Source organism: Didymosphaeria variabile (assembly GCF_027946475.1).
Source record: "Didymosphaeria variabile strain IMI 356815 chromosome Unknown scaffold_2, whole genome shotgun sequence".
NCBI classification, from domain to species: domain Eukaryota; kingdom Fungi; phylum Ascomycota; class Dothideomycetes; order Pleosporales; family Didymosphaeriaceae; genus Didymosphaeria; species Didymosphaeria variabile.
The window spans coordinates 993067-1010849 of NW_026611621.1; the positions used below are offsets into that span (position 1 = coordinate 993067).

General features: G+C 52.7%; 7 protein-coding genes across 7 annotated transcripts; 1 reads left to right on the plus strand and 6 right to left on the minus strand.

The window, feature by feature from the left end:
* Positions 1-3402: 3402 nt before the first annotated feature.
* uvi31 (BolA domain UV induced protein Uvi31) lies at positions 3403-3896 on the minus strand (the record flags this gene model as incomplete). The annotated part of the gene is made up of 4 exons (XM_056210839.1): positions 3403-3580; positions 3639-3649; positions 3703-3798; positions 3852-3896. The coding sequence occupies 4 exons, from the start codon at positions 3894-3896 to the stop codon at positions 3403-3405; spliced, it is 330 nt and encodes a 109-aa protein (XP_056074312.1).
* Positions 3897-4450: 554 nt separating this feature from the next.
* On the plus strand, positions 4451-6268 carry N0V89_002029 (uncharacterized protein; the record flags this gene model as incomplete). Its single annotated transcript, XM_056210840.1, has 2 exons — positions 4451-4673; positions 4737-6268. 2 exons carry the CDS (start codon positions 4451-4453, stop codon positions 6266-6268), a joined length of 1755 nt encoding a protein of 584 aa, XP_056074313.1.
* A 1225-nt stretch (positions 6269-7493) lies between these two features.
* On the minus strand, positions 7494-7806 carry N0V89_002030 (uncharacterized protein; the record flags this gene model as incomplete). The annotated part of the gene is made up of 2 exons (XM_056210841.1): positions 7494-7657; positions 7710-7806. The coding sequence occupies 2 exons, from the start codon at positions 7804-7806 to the stop codon at positions 7494-7496; spliced, it is 261 nt and encodes an 86-aa protein (XP_056074314.1).
* A 1430-nt stretch (positions 7807-9236) lies between these two features.
* N0V89_002031 (uncharacterized protein) lies at positions 9237-10662 on the minus strand (the record flags this gene model as incomplete). Its single annotated transcript, XM_056210842.1, has 2 exons — positions 9237-10192; positions 10242-10662. The coding sequence occupies 2 exons, from the start codon at positions 10660-10662 to the stop codon at positions 9237-9239; spliced, it is 1377 nt and encodes a 458-aa protein (XP_056074315.1).
* Positions 10663-11365: 703 nt separating this feature from the next.
* On the minus strand, positions 11366-12035 carry ERV14 (COPII-coated vesicle protein; the record flags this gene model as incomplete). The annotated part of the gene is made up of 4 exons (XM_056210843.1): positions 11366-11458; positions 11562-11628; positions 11677-11832; positions 11935-12035. The coding sequence occupies 4 exons, from the start codon at positions 12033-12035 to the stop codon at positions 11366-11368; spliced, it is 417 nt and encodes a 138-aa protein (XP_056074316.1).
* A 929-nt stretch (positions 12036-12964) lies between these two features.
* Positions 12965-13924, minus strand: N0V89_002033 (uncharacterized protein; the record flags this gene model as incomplete). Its single annotated transcript, XM_056210844.1, has 2 exons — positions 12965-13513; positions 13565-13924. The coding sequence occupies 2 exons, from the start codon at positions 13922-13924 to the stop codon at positions 12965-12967; spliced, it is 909 nt and encodes a 302-aa protein (XP_056074317.1).
* A 903-nt stretch (positions 13925-14827) lies between these two features.
* Positions 14828-16786, minus strand: N0V89_002034 (uncharacterized protein; the record flags this gene model as incomplete). The annotated part of the gene is made up of 4 exons (XM_056210845.1): positions 14828-15310; positions 15362-15549; positions 16086-16370; positions 16417-16786. The coding sequence occupies 4 exons, from the start codon at positions 16784-16786 to the stop codon at positions 14828-14830; spliced, it is 1326 nt and encodes a 441-aa protein (XP_056074318.1).
* Between the last annotated feature and the right edge of the window lie 997 nt (positions 16787-17783).

A 17783-nucleotide genomic window follows, 5' to 3' on the forward strand; every position in this document is an offset into this window, starting at 1 on the left:
CTTCGAGGTAGGACCGAGGAACGATCAGGGACGCTAGTGTCGATGCCACCGTCCCGCCTCGCGCGTATGCACGCCCATCAGCCTCAAATTTGATCTTCGTGGCGCATGTCTAACGTCTTCCTTGCGTGAATTTTTTCCTGGTTCCTTTCGATGCAGCTCCGCACGTGTCTGCGCCCGTGGGTTGACATGGCAAGCTACATCGATGCAGCGAACACCACCATCAATAGATCGGTACCACGATCCTCGAAAAACACCTGCAAGATTGGCGAGGACTGGGCAGAAGTGAAGTCCACCATGTCCAGCGCGGCGAGAGCATGGATCGTCTCGACGGCATCTCGGGACTGCTGATCGAAGGTGTAGAAAGAGGGGCGTCTCTTCGCTACCCTGCATCCTTCGATGGCAGATCAAGTTGGTTGACAGATACCAGTACCACGTGCGGCTCTAAGAAACGCTTATTCATCAGTCATATAAAGCCAACACCGCTCTACTACTATTGGCATCAGGGTGATGGCTAGATGCCACGTGAACCCCACCGGAAGCGGTTCGACAACATGAGCAACTGCCTCTTACTCCACCCTTGCCATTGTCTCTTTCTTTGTTCACTGATGGTGTACTGTTCGCAGAAACCTCCGTGGCCACTTCAATGATGCACAGAGTGCAGCTACATAGCTGTATTTATTAGCCCGAGACCTACGTGAATAGGGACTTGATGCGGCCCACTCTTGTGACGAGAACTGGTCGCTACCCTCAGTATCGATCTTCAGCGGCCGAACGACGATCTGCGATCTCATCTCGGAGCCATTCTGCCCCCAGCCAGGTCTCTGAACATGAGCCAAAAAGCTAACTCTGAAAATTGCGGGAATCTGAAAACTATGGAGCACGAAATCCCTCGACCACCCAATGTCATCTAGCGAAAATTCGGGATTTTTTCCCAAGATACTCCGCATAGACATACAAGACGGTGATATATGTAGCCTCTAAGAGATGGATGTTGGCATTTAGCCTGCCGCCGACTCTTGACTCAACTGAACGCATAGAGAATGGAAATCGTTCCAGTTGCCGGGAGAAATTGGACGCTATTCCACATTCCGCATCGGACCTTTTCTTCTTCGCTACCAAGCTCCTCGTCGCGGTAGAATTCTTCGCTACAAAGACCCTGGCTGGAGCTGAGAGCTACGGTAACATGTCGGTGCCCTCAGTACTGGCCTTCCATGACCATACTTCGATCTGCATATTCATCTCGGCATGCGGCCCAACGTGATCTTCACGAGCATGTCAAACTCCTCGGGTCGTTCTCCACCGTGATCTTCGACGCATAAATCGCGGGTCGGTGTAATCTGATTACTCCGGTCCAGCGGCGAATTTTCCCCGTGGGTGAGGACGTGACGAAAGGGGACCTTCGACCCCGCGTACAGACACGGTCGGTCTAACGCTTTTGATAACGTAGTTTACGTACGAAAAGGAATACCAACAGAGTTCGTCCTGCGTTACCATGACATCGCGTAACTCTGGAGGAGGAAGGCGTACTTTCCACGCCCTTGGCAGAGCCTAGGCAGACAGATGCCACCCATAGCCACAAGGTATGCTTGAGTGATCGAGGGTCTCTCCTAGCCTGTTCTTTTCTGTGTAGGTCTTCAGATGTAGTATACAACTGCGTGTTCTTCAAATGCAACGACAAACCTTATATGAGACGAGTATTCCTCCTTTTCCACTGCTCTTCTGACGAGATAACCCGCATACCGAGAAGCCTGCGCAAAATCCTTTGTGTACCGCAGTCTCCGCCGCATCTGGCCGTTCCTACACTCCATAAGCCAATCCGACGGTACATTACGGGTTTAACTTGTTCTGCCAGAATACAACGGGCATCAGAATAGTCCGATACATCATCGTCACTCCCGTCCTCGGGAGCGTTCGGTCCCGTGCGCTCCCACGTCCCTAGAAAGATTACCAGCACACTCTTATCCGCGCCCACCCACTCAACGCGATAGTCAATATCCAGGAACTGGTAGTCTTGTCCATCGACATCGGATTCACGAAGCGATCCGTAACGATCCAGCGGTATGTCCGCTTTGATACAGCCCCAGATGCTCCAACATTCAATCTCAAACCAAGGGTGAAATGAGAGGTAGCTGTCCGTCTGTATCATGTAATCTTCTACGCTCATTTGCTTGCCAGGTATATGTGTTAAAAAGATGGCAATGTCGTCGCGACCCCTGAGCACTGTATCCAGATTCCAACGATCCCTCGTCTCTGCATGCCGCAGTGGAGTTTTCCTATGCGCCATGTCCTGCGCCATCTTCGCGGCCCAAGAGCATGATGGGAAGACTGTTTGATGCTGCTCGGGCTGTGATGGGGCCCGCACACGGGTCCGTCCGGAGAGTAAACGTACCAGAACAGCTCGACGATGAACGCGCTGTGCGCGTCGAGGCATTTCATTAAGACGATATTTAAGCCCCAGAAGTGGGCCAGCTGCCAGCTTACCGAATGGCTGCTCGTGGTTCCGATACGGATTTACGACGCCTTGAAAGGCATGTCTTTACTGAAACGCAGCTGCTTCCCGTAGTATTCGTATAGATCTTGACGGATACTCTAGACGAGGTCTGTATGCCTTCCGTGTCTGGGTTGAGGGAAAAGGGCGAGCCCGAAGTAATCGCGGCCGTTGTTTCATATCCTTGAGTGAGAAGAGTCTGAGATGGTGCCGTGAAGTCCTTCGATGAAGATGTAGAACTTGCATTGCAGGTATATCTGAGATTTCAAGAAGACTAGGTGGTGGCTGGAGAGATGGCCTTCTTAGTACGTCCTACAGGGGCAACGTGTGGTTAGCACTGTAATTCATCGGCCGGAACGGAAGGACGGATTGTTAGGTGAAATTCATGAAGGGGCTACGCCCCTTATGTGGAGACTGATTGTGGTGATTCGTCGGGCCTGGTCTACTGGTGGTCTTGGTACCGTCGACCTTTGGTATCCCGGGCGAATATCAAGCAGACCGTCCTTCGCTAAGGTTCCCGAAGCAGGGCCCCTTCACTGATCGTGATTGAGATAGAGAACTCACCATCCACGGCTATACCACTTCGACCCCCCTAGTTCACTCTGTATTACAAATCAAAAAGGTTTTGGTAGGTCAAAAGGCAGAGGACCACATTTGAGAAATGGTGGTTATATTGTTGAGCTATTACACTATTGTGACAATATTAGTATGAATAAGAGATTGACGTTTATATAAATTGACTAGAAACTCCTGCGTTGATCCTGCGAATGTGAATCAGCAGAGTCTATTCGACTTCTATCGGCAATCCATGTAGTGTATATAATACTGCAACGAACTACTTCTCCTCGGTTCAATGTAGTTTTCTTCTTCTTCTAGAGCTGAGTCGACATTCCCAAGGACTGTAGGACTCTTTATCACTCAGCCTGCTCCTTCTGCTTCTGCCGCTCTTCCTCATCAAGTGTCCGCGTCTTGAGCTGTAAAGCGTGTATGCCACCTTCCTGTGCTAGCTCATCCTTCAAGAGCGCGTAAACCATGCGGTGCCTGGCAGGTTGCATTCTAGCTTCCTTGAACTTATCGGATGTGATGACCACGCTTTCAGAATGTCAGTCATTTCTAGGCCTGGTTTGAGCATATTTATATCGGTCCTCACCGGAAGTGTGTCTAGGAATATGTCAGCCAATGTGGCATTCTTACAGAGTTGAAAAAAAAACTACCTCTTTGCTGGTCACACCCTGCATGGCTTTATGATGCGAATGCAGATGCGAGTCATTGTAGATCTCCAGGGTCGTAGGCTTCAAAGCCTCGGTGAGCTGCGCGGTCTTTAGCTACGACTCGTGATATTACAAATACAACGGTAGTATACCTTTGCTCTCATCGCATCCTCCATTGGGGTCGTCGACTGCGCCATTGTTGACGCAAAGCGCTTCGAAGCGACGGCTACCCGACGCAGGAACATCAAAAGCCGAGGATCCGGAGGAGTGGGTTCTGGAAACTAGTGAGAGGCTCTGCGATGTTCGTGGTTGATCCTGAGGCCTCGGGGCTAAAAGTGAAAGCCGAACCGAGCGCCAAGCGTCCTTTCGGAATTGTTCCTGGAGAGCTGTCGTCCGATTTAACAGCACATCGAACGTTCAATTGAAGCCGCAATCGCGGACGACATGTTCTGAAAGCTGAATTATACCTTCTCCAGCTTTACGACCTGAACGAAGGGAAGCAAGAGGATCCAGAGATGCGAACACTCAGAGTGAACGATCATCGGCCGCGTCCACTTTAGTTAGATCCCGGAACCCCCGATCTCACTGCCGAACGACGTGCATCCAGCCCTCAAATACCCCGGTCACGCTCTCGTCCGGACTCATGTGGGCGCAGAGATCCTCTCTCACACGCGCATTCGTTTTTGCAAGTCGCATTCGTTGTCATCTTACGCATTGTCCTCGTCACCCGCATTCAATTGCTACAGTCAGAATGGCATCAACACTGCCCCGCCTGCCTATCTTCGAAGCGATCAAGAAGCACGATGGGAAGTCCATTGCGGTGATCCACAGCCTGTCAGGGAGGACCTTCACGTACGGCGAACTTGTAAACGATGTAGCGGCTGCGAAGGACAAGCTGCAGAAGAATGCGAATGGAAAGAGCACGGCTGGAGAGCGAATATCATTTCTCGTGGAGAATGGGTACGATTATGTAGGTGCGCATCGAGTACAGCCCGTCTACTCACGAGACCGGAACTATCTCAGCTAACATGGGACAGTGACTCTATTGTCTATTCTGGCTGCGCATGCCATCGCCGTTCCGCTGTCGCCAACATTCCCTGCACACGAGCTCCGGTATATCATCGATCAGAGCGAATCGCTCATGCTCCTCTCGTCAGAAAAATTTCAAGATAAGGCGGATGATGTGTTGAAGGAGGGCATGGAGACGAGCCCGATCAACTACAAGCAAGAGAAGATCATGATGGGCAAAACGGACGACTACGTCACGCTGGAGGAGCCAGAGAGCGACAAGGGCGGCATGATGCTGTACACATCGGGGACCACGAACAGGCCGAAAGGCGTACTTCTCTCCCAGGATATACTGACGGCACAGTCTCTGTCGCTGTTGGAGGCTTGGGACTACAGTAGCAAAGACGTGCTTTTGCATGTGTTACCACTTCACCACATCCACGGAACCGTGAACGCCCTTCTGACGCCGTTGTTCGCCGGAAGCACGATAGAGTTCCAGTTTCCGTTCAATGCGACTGCATTTTGGGAGCGCCTGGCAACACCATTCCTACCGAGCCCTGACCCAGCAAAGAAACCGATAACCTTCCTCACCGTCGTCCCCACAATCTACACGCGTCTCCTATCCTCGCACTCCTCGTTGTCCCCAGAGCTCCAGTCCGCCAGCAAGACCGCTCTCCACCCCTCAAACATGCGGCTCAATATCTCTGGGTCTGCCGCCCTTCCTACACCAGTCAAATCAGCGTGGACAGAACTCTCCGGCGGAAACGTCCTCCTAGAGCGCTACGGCATGACCGAAGTCGGCATGGCCATTTCCTGCGGGTTGTCATTCGCTGACCGCGTAGACGGCTCGGTCGGCTGGCCGCTTCCCTCTGTGCAAGCGCGCCTCGTCGACACCGAGACCCACGAAGTCATCAAAGAAGGCGAGGAAATCGACCCTTCAACAGGCCGCGAGCGCCACGGCGAGATCCAGCTCCGCGGGCCCACCATCTTCCGCGAGTACTGGAAGAACCCCGAAGCCACCGCCAAGGAATTCGTCGAGGATGCAGACGGCAAGGGCAAATGGTTCAAGACGGGCGACGTAGCCATTCGCAGGAACGTGGATGGTGCCGGAAAGAGCAGTCAAGATTGGGCACATGGACCGCTGTATTTCATCCAAGGCCGCATGTCCGCCGACATCATCAAAACCGGCGGCGAGAAAGTCTCTGCGCTAGAAATCGAGCGCGAGATGCTCTCCCTCATACAAGTAGAAGAAGTCGCCGTCGTAGGCCTTCCATCCGATGCGTGGGGTCAAAAGGTCGCTGCAATTGTTGTCCTCAGTCCGGAGGGCAAGACGGCGGGACGAGGAGGCAGGCCTTGGTCTGCGCTCGATATGCGCAAGGCGCTGAAGGAGATTTTGGCGAATTACAAGATCCCGCAGGAGCTAAAGGTTGTAGATGCAATACCTAAAAACGCCATGGGCAAGATCAATAAGAAGCAATTGGTGAAGGAGCTCTTTGGAAAGGCGTTGGAGGCGAATGGAACGGCGAATGGGGCGGTGCAGGTGCCGAATGGGAGCGTATGATTACGGGTGGGCAGAAAGGTGGCATGTTTGCAGTAAGAGAAGGAAACTTGGAACGTTGTACGAGTATAATTGCAAAATAGATGCGGGCGGTCTTAAAATGATGTGGATGCCCTCCTAGAGTAGACAAGAGCAGCTATGCTATAATCATATTCTTCCAACTCTTGGATTGTCTGTAAAGCCTCAGGCAGCAACGCTTCGGCCCAAGGGCCCGCCACGATCGGCTCCACGTGGCTCCCCACTGCAACACAGCTACCTTTGCAGGCATCAACATCAAGCTGCGCAATCGAGTATACAGGAGAGTTAGACGGGGCCTCGTCAGCACCGTAGTGAGACAGCACAGGCAGCCGAATCCACATCCACCCAAAGCACAAATGTGCTTTACTCACATAGCAACATAGCACCGGCTGAAAGGAAAGTCTGGACTGCATCTGCCTAGCTCACAAACTGTTCTTCTAGGCTGCCTATTATTCCATGTCTTCTTTACCAGCAAAACAAAGTCTCTGTGCAGCTACTTCATTGCAGCCTACACAGGACGCGTACACCATCACAGCCGATGGTACCTTGCAGTAGCAAACAAAGTCAGGCGCTGAACTACACCTACAGCAGGCGTCCCTGCATAGGGCTACATCTCGCACGGCATCGTGGCTCAGGGGTGGGTCCTGCGTAGCCAATTAGGAGCATTAGTCTGACACCACGCTTCATCCTGCGTAACCTCACTTCACCAGCTCACTTTACTGTTCGCAAAATCGACGTCTGAGAAGTAATGTCTGAGGAGTGCTTGATAGCCCATGTATGTGTGTCCTATGATGCCAACCAAGTAAGATATGAGACCCATCCAGCTGCATGCTATCTAAAGTGCGGTAATACAATTTGGCGTAAAAGCGAGGAGATCCACTTCTGTTCATTAAAGGACTCGACCCGCGTCCCAACGCCAGACAAATAAGAACAATGAAACAGAGAGATACAATCCCAGACACTAAAGAAAGATCCTGGCGGGCGAAAGCAGACCACAATCTGGGTTCGTGCGCAGCACTGAAGCAAGCGGACCGTCTAATACCAAACCCAACGCAAAAGCGAATAACCATGACCAGACGCCAGAATATGCCAAAGCAACCATGTTAGAAGCTGCCTTCCCGGCTGTCATGTCGGATGACAGCCACGCTTCCCTTCTCCCTCATGACTCACGCCACGACGAGAAGGGAATAACAAGATTGGGAGCGGACGACTACTGATAGTAGCCTGCGTTCCCAGCGGACGTGCTCGACGGGCCGTTCGACTGGCCGCCTTGGGTAACCTGGACGTTGCCGCTGGGTTTGCTGCCGTAACGGTTGTTCCGCTGTGAGTGGCCGCGGTGGGCGTAGAGGCTTGACGAACTCGGCGACGAGTAGGCTGGTAGGAGTCAGAAGATGCCTAGCTTGAGAAGAGTATGGAGGTAACTTACTCGAGGTTGTAGACCGTGGTGAGGAAGAGCGAGAAGCGTAGGCGCCCTTGTCCTGTGCGTAGGACGAGCCGTACGAGGAAGAGGCGTTCGAAGACATTGTTGACCTGTACTGAGGCTTGAGGGTGTCTTCACCTGGGGAAGTTGATTCGCTAGGCACTCGTATGGAGTAGTTGAGGCGAGCAGGTAGCGATGCTATACGAGGATGTCGTCTGCGCAATGATGTATATCAAAGGGCGGATGAGATGGCAGACTGAAGCTGAGAGGACTGTATTGGACAATGGTGTATTGAGCAATGTCGAAGGAGTATATGAGTCTTGTGCAGATGGTATGAGTATGAAAGAAAAAGAAAGCTCCGACAAACATAACCAACAGGAAGATTTATACGGCAGGCAGAAGCCTGAGGCCGGTAACAGGGATGCATCTGGCGTTGACTGAGCGTCCTGCGTGCTCGTCACCATCGGAGACCTCCTACGAGCGCAAACGTAGGTGCCTGGATCCCAAGGTGGGCTTTCCCCCCATTTGCGCGCGCACCTGAGTGATTCATCGTGGCTATACCGCGCCGGTCAGGAATACAGGCAGAAACGGCAAGGGACAGCAGGCATCCTCGTGCGCGGGCGCGCCAGAAGCGTCCAGCAGACGGCCCGCGGGCGTTCCAGAAGAGTCACAGAGACGCAAGCGTTCACCGAGGGGAACATGTTCGGTCGAGAACAGAGCCGCGACGCGACGGATACACACTGTGATGACTGGCAAGCTGCAAGGCACGGCAGGCAGAGCCAGTCAGGAGGCGGGGGAAAGCCGAGGACGCGGTGACGCTGCCCGTTGGCTAGGCTGAAGCATTGGAGCAATCGACTGGACAAAGCAGGCGACGCTGCTGGTGAATTGGCAAGTCACCGGATTCCCTAGAACGTGTAAGCGCCCCCACGCCTGCCCTGTTGCCTAGGCTAGATGCCTCTCTGAAAATCACGGTGCGCAAGCTCCGGAGGAAAAGGGCTGGGGAAGGATGGGAAACAAAACAAAGAAACAGACTTGTGATTACATGGGAGGCAAAAGGACGGAGTGTTTGGGTGGAAAGAGGGCGGAGGCACAGGGCGCGGGGTGGATACCACAGGGCTGCAGGCTATGGCGGGGGGCAGCAAGGCGACACGAGATGAGCCGCTCGGCCCAAGCGCGTGCTCACTGACGTCCGCCGTCCCATCAACGATCGTGAATCCCGGTGGCGAGTTACCTCATGGTCGCATGCGCAGTCGCGCAGAGGGAAATGACTGTTTGTTGGTGGGTCGCCGCCGGTGAACATTCAGAGTCGACCGCGAAGTCCGGTCGCACCGATGCATCCGCAATTGGAAGTAAGCTGCTGATATGTCCTTCATTGAGGGAAAACATCGTACGTTGAGTCAAGAAGAAAGCCGAGGGCCTTGAATCGACGTGGTGCTGCGTCTGGTGAAGAAGCATGGGTATCATTCCACAAACTCTAAAATATTCCTTTGCCCTGAAACGTCCGCCTTCCCGCCTCCGTCTTCCCGCGGCCGTCTAATCCCAGTACTTGAGTACACCATTGAGATCACCCGTAATAACCTTGGACGTCTCCCGCGGGTGCCACTGCACCGCCAAGACTGGCGCATCGCTCGCCTGAATCTTGTGCCACATCTTGCACGTCTTCCAGTCCCAGAAGCACACATAACCTCCGCTATCACCGGAGCTAATGAGCTGTCCGTCAGGACTGATGGCGACGTCCGGTGCGTAGCCCGCCACGTTATGGCCGCGGTAGCTCTTCTTGCGGTTTTGGCGGAATTTGTCGGTGGAGGAATAGACGGTGATTTGGTTGTCGGAGGACTGGAAGGCGATGTATTTTCCTGAAGGATGGGGGGACGAGCGAACCATGGAAAACATGTAAGGCTCGGCAATGAACTTGATGGGGACGGGAATGCCATATTCCCACGCGCGGAGGGACTTGTCGTCAGACGTGCTGACAAAGCGCCTGTCCTCGTCGCAGAAAGTAATCGTGTTGACCGGACCCAGATGATGGTCGTATTCCTGCACCATCTCTCCGCTCCTAGTATCGTACTGGAGGATCTTCTTGTCTGCCATTCCTGCCAAAAACTCGTGCGGCGTGCTCGGGTTGATTCGCACCACGTGGGGTGTCTTTCCGGAAGTAAACTTGTTGAGACATTTTCCAGTCTCGGTGTCCCACAGCTTCATGTAGCGATCATAACTCGCCGAGACGAACTGTGTCCCGCTAGGGTTGAAGTCGATGTCGTTGACAGACTTTGTATGCCCGGAAAATGTCCGCAAAAGCTCTCGTTGATGGTATGCGTCCCACAGGGCGATCTTGGAATCGGCGGAGGCCGAAAGAAGCAGATGACCGCTGCCAGGGAAGAAGCGCACTTGGGTGATGGACTTTGTGTGGTATTTGTACGTGTGAATGAGTTTCTTGGGGTGGAAGTTCTTGGTGTCGTCGCGCTCGCCGGTCAGTTTGATATCGAGATCTACATCGCAGTTAGCAGAGGGCATTCGACTCAGAGAAAGAGAACCTACCATTCGGTATGTGCATGTACGTTCTTCCTTGGTAATCGTACTGCTGGCTGCCCACGAACTCGCTCGTCTCGCCCGCAGCTTCTGTGTCCGCATAATCCGTTCCTGCGAGCTTCTTAGGTGCCGCCGTAGGATTGTCTTCTATGTCGTCCTCTTCATACACTATCTCCACCTCTTCATCGCTGCCGAATTCTTCGTCGGACGCCGCATCTGGCCGCTCTTCCTCATATCGCGCCCAAGGACCTTTGTACGCTCCGGCGCCCGAGACTACGCTCGAATTCCCTTTGTTCTCCCTCTTTCGTTTCTTCGAATTTGCGCCGGATTCGAGTGCGCGGTGACCTTCTCGGAAGCTCGACTCGCTGATGAATGTTTCCGCCGCGAAACCGGTGGGCACCCGGCCTGCGCCTTTGCTGTATCCTGCCATTAAAAAGCGCTGGGAGGAACTGGGAGGGAGGAGAGCTTGTGGGCTGCAGAAGGCGTCTGGATTTCCACTGGTGTGCACTCTACTACAGAAGGTTGGTGGTTCAAGAAATCTTGCGCACGGGCCGACCAGACGTGTGCCAAGACCTGTAGACGGCTTTACCAGGAACGGCCTGACAGAGGTGAGATGTTGTGAATTGTAATGGTGTCTGGACTCAAAGATGAGCTTGCGAAAGCTGTTGGTTGGCTTGTATGCTTGGTGAACTAGGCTCCATGCGAGCACGTGATCTCGTTGTGCCCGACCAGATCGGTTGATATCCAACTCTACGACATGCAAATTGATGTCTGCACGTCGAAAGGTATGCTAGATTCGTCTAAATTGAATAGTCTCATATACAACATAATGCACGCTATCATGGTCATACGAACGTCAGGCTCTATACGCCCAGCAAGCCGTACACAATTCCTCCCCGTTTCCCGACATTTCCCAGTATCCGTCCAGAAGCTTGCGCCATAATCAGAATGGTATATCGACATTTCCACTCCCCCAATATGTCCTTTCTCCTTGGGCCGAGTTCGCCTGCATCAAGACTCCATGCCAGCCTCGCACTGAATTATCTCGCCCAGAATGATTTGGAAGATCAGTATTGATGCAGTCACAAGATGCGCCCTTGCTTGCGCCCCTTCGATGTCAAATCCACAAACTCCTAGTGGGATTCGTCTCGGATGAGGGCGACGATCATGCTGTACAGGTAGAAGAAGAACATGACCAAGTGGAAACCCAGCTTGATGAACGATTCCTGGGTCAAGTCAGTAGTTGAACATGCGTTTGCGCTTCAGCGGGCGAGTATGTGGGCTACTCTGCGGCCATATGTCGCGCAGGAAGTGGGTAGAAAAGCTGACCTTCTTGTGTACGTTGAGCTTTCTGAAAATCTCAGTCGCGTCCAAGAGATGCTGGTTCTCAAAGATCCTGTTCCCAGTCAATACGGTCCTCCATGCGGCTTTGTATCCAACATACTTCTTGCCGTTCCAGGCCAACAAAGGGAGGTTCAAAATTAGGGCAACCCAGTATCCGTTGATAAGGAACAAGAAGGTCAGGAAAGCGTGGACGGCGGCTTCGGGGATAATGTAAGTGTTGAGGCGGTTGCAAAGGTCGATAGGGTTGATGTAGTCGCTGGCGCAAAATTAGCATGTGCGTGATAAGCGGCGCAACGCGGAACGCAGTATGCGATTTATTCTCCGGCAGATGTCGTATATTGAGGAGTGTAGCACTGACCATTCCAAATCACTGTACATAATGGTGAAGAAAACCTGAAGGAAGAGGTTGACGGCGTTTATCAGCACCGCCAACAGGTACAACCATGCTTCGCCGGACATTTTGGAGAATCTATGTGCAGCGTATCACCGGCTTGGTGGCTACGCAATGTCTGAACACGCGTGGAAGAACGTTGGGAGTGCCTGGAAACGCAGGGGCAGGCGGCGGCGTGCGAGGTCGCAATTTGACGTCGGTCGTGTGGTGGACGTCGTGAGGCTAGGTGCGGAAAACTAGCTTGGGGCCGATGCGCGGGGTGGTACTGGGACCGAATATGCGGTTGGCAGGCGGCGAGGAGTGCTACAAGAAAGCCAACGTGCTGAGCTTGTACGTGTCACGGCGATGTGTGTGAAAGCGGCGCAGTGTGGGCAGGCAGCGAGAATGTTTGGATGACGTCCCAGGGCAAGGAAGAGGATGTTGGCCGCGACTGGTCCGAGCTCTCGCTACTTCCGGCGGGTTGCAGATCACCACGACAGGCCACGCAATGAAGCTGCTCCCACATCTCGCGGCCTTGGTTTTCAGGTTGTCGTATACCCCGAGACTGACGAAGGGCAATCATGATGGGCCCTTTTGGCTGATCTTTTGATGTTTCATCGCTCTCAACCTTGTCCCCAATGCATTCACCTCCGAGTATCGGCCGATGCGCTAACATGTGCAGTACTAATACAGTGACGTACGAAGCATTCAAGTCGAAGTCAAAGATACCACCATAACGAAACCTCAACCTCTAAAGTTCCACATTCATCCGTTAGTTAAAAGCACCATAAGACTGACTGTATTCCGAAAGAAGTGGGATTATGGAAATGATAATGATGATCTTGAACTTTTGATGAACCAGACTCTAAGAGCCTTCGAGAAGTGTTAAAGTCCTGCCTGGAACATCCAGTCCCATCCCTTGCCCGTATTGAGTAAACGGCTTTCGATGTCTCAGATCATGACAAAGTAAGAGGGAGAAAGCAACCATTAGCTGCTCACTTGCATCCATAAGCTTCAGTCACTGTTCCTCTGATAGGGGCTGATCTGAGCGCGCTGCAGCCGAATCCCTCTCCTTCTTCGACCTGGCCTTCTTCGACCTGGCCTCCTTCGGCGTGGCTAGGAAGGTTGCATTGGCCCATTCAGAGCCTCCACTGGCTTTCTGCAGCTTGACTCTTGTCTTTCGATGCGTTTGATCCCACCATCCTGCTGGCTGCGACGGAATCGTATCAAACTTCGGGCGATCTGGAAATTTGTTGACGATCACGCTCCGGACAGCGCTGTACACTTTCTGCATATCCACCTGGTGTGTTAGCTTTGGTCCGCCCAAACGACCCATGTACATGGTGTCGGCGGCGGTAATGAACATCGCGCGGTATATCTTCTTCCACTCCTCGATAGCACGGAATCTGTCCACCTTGATACCTTGTCGAAGGGGGTCGACCATAATCCAGAAGACGACGTCATTGAAAGCTATGGCCCAGACTGCGTCGCGTTCCTCCTTCGGCTTGTCCTTTAGCTTTGCATCGTCGGCATGGGTCTCATCATATTTCCTGGCGTGATCGAAGACCTAGTTCCGATGTTAGCCTATATGACCATGGCCTGCGAATAGAATACTGACTCGAGACTGAAGGTCTTCTGATCCAAGCATCTCCTGTTGGAGCTCCCATCTGAGCTTTATTAATTTGCGTTCGATAACTACATCGGTGTATAGGCCCGCGACACTGATATCCCGCCTCAAGCAGGCCAATATTGCATCATCGTAAAAATCGAAGTCTCTAGCGAAGAGCCGGATGGCGTTTCGGTGGAAGACTTGGTCATTGTCGCGCCTGTTGTCTGCCACAAGAAGATCAGTATAGTACCATGGAGGGATTGGAGAAGTTGCTGACGCACGGCTCTCGAAGCGAAGAGCTGGATAACGTCCGGATCCACCGTAGGCATTTGGCTGTTCGATTTCCTCCTTGCGGCGTTTCGGCGGCATTCTGTCACGAGCCGAGTTGTACTGACGATAAGTGGTGGTGGTGAGGTAAGGACACTGCGCACATTTGAGTAGGCCTTATTTACGGACGCAGACGTAGCCAAGGCGAAGGCAGCTTGCTTGTTTACCGCATGAGCGATATCCAGGCGAGGGAGGGCCGATAGTCCAATTTTGGCAAGAGCGACAGGTAGCTTGCCTGTGTCCTCAACACGCAAAACTCAGTTAGCACAAGCCTGCGCGCACCCAGTGGCATATCTGCGGCGCATTAGAAGAGCTTGCATACATCTTTGTTAGGCAGGAAGGGAGAAAAAAATGAGCACAGTACTGCATTAGGACTTGTACCGTGCCATTCACTACTCACCCCCAAAAGCAAAAAGCAAAAAGCAAACAACAAAAAGAGAATCGGCTCTTCGACTCGAACCACTCCCCTCGCAACGCATGTGATACCCCGACCTGTTACAGGCCCCAGCAACATCCCCTAGCATGTGACCATACTAAGGACGGCATCCCTCCGTTGCTGATCCCGCACAGTTCCTGGAGTCCTCGACCGCTACGCCAACAGGTGAGGTGTTGACTTGGAACCGTCCCAATGCGTTGTTTTGTTAACTTAAGGAGAAAAGATGAGGTATATATAGGTGAAAAGTGAAAGGTGGATTTGTGTGGAAGAATTTCGGATGTGCGAGTGAAAGGTGAAGTCTGTTTTGCTACTTTGAACGTCTTTCACTGAGCCTACTAATTCGCTACTTTGTATGAAATCGGTCATGTCGGGTTCGAAGCTCGTGATCAGAGTCTGTGGTCAATATGAATGGGATCATACTCTTTGGGGCTGGAGTTGATGCTGCACCGCCGTGAACCGGAATGTTAAGCATGCCTGCCCCCACCAGCAACACTCAGCTGGAAACACGATCAGTAGAACCTTCCTGTCGTTTTACGCTCCCGCATCCCAAGCTCTTCCGCTACCTTCTCCTTCGCTTTCTCACGCGCCTGCATCCACCCCTCCAAATTTTCCTCGCAAGTGTACTCCAGGTTATGAGACGGGATCTGGTCGAATTCTGGGCGGTCTGCGAAGTACTTCTCTGGCACTTGACGGACGGCTTGGAAGACAGGCTTCATGTCAATGGCAGGGTAGCTGTTAGCTTGCTGAGACCAAGTGGCATTGGTGAAGACAGCTTCTGCGAAGGCGACCCACATGGCACCATACATCTCTTTCCAGACGTCGCAGTCGATGATTTCGTTGAGCTTGACGGCGTCGCGTAGAGGCCAGATGATGGTGACGAAAATGCGCTCGTTGAAGGCTTCGCTCCAGATCACATCGCGCTGGAAGCGAGTGCTGTCCTTGAGAAGAGAAGGAGTGTGGTCCTGATCCCAGCAAGCGGCAACATCGAAGACCTGATGCTGTGGTCAGTCGCGAATGTTTTATTGAGTGCGAGGGCAACTTACGCGATGTACAAGCTCGATATTTCCGAACATTTGGTTCTCGAGCTTATTCTGAAACTTCGAAAGTTGTTTGAATCTGGCGCTGCTGTCGTCCTCGAGCCAGCGTGCAACTGCACCCCACTTGAAGTCGAAATCGCCGATGAAGATCCTCATCGCCGTCTTCCTAACGACAGCGGCAGGGATCTCTGAAGCTAAAAGACCTGTTAGACATTGTTGTCACATCGAATATCCAACTTCTATTCTCTTTGTCAACTCACATTTTGGGTGACTTCGGTGAAGAGGTTGATAGGGACCAATCTCTGGTTTAAGTTGCCTGACTCGGGAATGGATCATGAGCCCGCAGCCTGAAGGATTAGGACTAGGGCCGTTTGGACGCTTGTCGTAGCCTGAGCAGGCGCGCGACCTCGGTGTTCTCGTCATGATCTGAATGATGTAGAGGGAAAAGACTTGGTTGAAGGGAGGAAGGCAAACCTATATGGGGTTTGCACTATATATGGGCGGATCATATGGGAAGTGAGAGGACTGGACACGAAAGGCAAACAAGAGGACTGGACACGAAAGGCAAACAAGAGGACACTTTTGATATCCCGAGCTCGCTTGATCGCCTAGCATATTTCTATTACCTCTGCCTACCCAAAGCAGCTCACGTAATCTATGTACAACACTTACCACCATCAGTATCCCTCCTTATGCACCAACTTCCACCCCCTCACAGTAAATACCCTACAGCCCTTCACATTCCTCACCGCCCACTCGCTAGGTGTCGCTGTCTTCGCCGCCTCCGCCCTCCCCTCCATCCACAGTCTCGCATCCTCCACCTCATGAATGGCAAGGAACAACGGCACATCCTCACCTTTCGTCCACGCCGTCTTAGGCCCCAGCTTATACCGCAGTGTACGTCTGTACCCAGGCAAAGCAGCAAGCTGACCGATGTGCTCAGTGCGGAACCAATTGTCGTAGTCGTCTGGGTCTGCGGGCTGCGCTTCTGCGGTTAAGATCTCGGGAGGAGGGGCTGGAAGGGTCAGCTAATTGCTCATGCCGGGACAGATGTAGTATACCTTCGCCAACACCCTGCGGATTATAAACCTGCACCAACGCATAATTCCTCGCATCGAGATCTGCATTCTCCCCACTCGCATTGCTTTTCGCCGCATTATTTTCAAAGAACACGCTGGTGGTCTGCAAATGCGTGGAGTTCTTCGTTTCCAACGGCTGTTCAACATCACTTTGATAAACAGCTAGAAAACTGCGGTATGAGGCGGATGGAAGAGTGCCGGGAAGATCGATTTCTTCGTAGAACGTGGCACGTACGGAAGCATGCGAGGTGACGAGGTCGGGAAGGGAATCGTACCACTCTTTCCACGTCTGGGGCGAGACTTGATTTGGACGGGACGTCAGGTGGAGGAGGTAGGGTGCTGTGGAAGACATCTTTGGGAAAGTGGTATATGTGCGGGAGTGCTGCGATGTGGAGCTGTGTTGAGTCTTCCAAGTTGTGCTCACGAGCCGGGTTGTGGTGTTGATGCGGTGCGCGAGACGGGTCATGCCTCCCTGCGTACAATCATTCAAACGTAGGCTCTACGCTTCTATCTTAAGTAGTGTTGGTACCTCGCACTGGCGAGTCTTTATATGAGCCTCAGAGTACCTAGTGCTGATGTGGTGCTTTTCCGATACGCTTTTCCGGACCCAGAATCCTTCGATCACACTTCAGATCACGTTGATAAGAGGATGTTTCGCTCCATGGGCCTGCGTAATCGCGGTTAATGTCGGCGCTTGTGCTAATTTCAGTTCTCATTGCGATGGCGCAGCGAGGAGTTGTTGGTTGTGATGGACTCGGTAAAGCTCTTTGAGCAGGTATGGGACGCCTCGATGGATACTTCACGAAGGGATATTCCTCTTCAGATGACACAAGTTGAGGAGCCAAAGTACATGTCGAACGTCCAAGGATTTCAAAGTTGAAAATCAGCCAAGCCGACCCGATGGTCTCCAAATGATATAGGTCTACGCGACGAGCATATAACACGCCGCACAGGCCAGTATACCTGTTGCAATCAGTGTGCTACTTTCAGACGTACAATGTTGAGAAAGCCCGTGCACAAATATCGCTACGAAGCCTTGTCTTATTGTCGTTCCTCTGCGACTGGCAGCGAGCCTAGGAGACGCCGGAGTTCAGCGTGATAGAGCTCGTTGTTTCTCCATGGTAAAGCACCTGAATCGAGACTCCTGCAATCTCATCAATACAGCAGTCGTAGTCTCAGCTTACACGCGACGCGCCGACCACCCTCTTCACGACGTCACAGCCAGCACCATGCCGCTGACCTCATCCGAGCCCCTCCGCAGCTGCCATGCAAAGCTTGGGCACCATGCGGTCGCGGCCTACGCAAGCGTGCACAAGATCCAGCAAGCCACACGCCAGATCGAGTCGTTC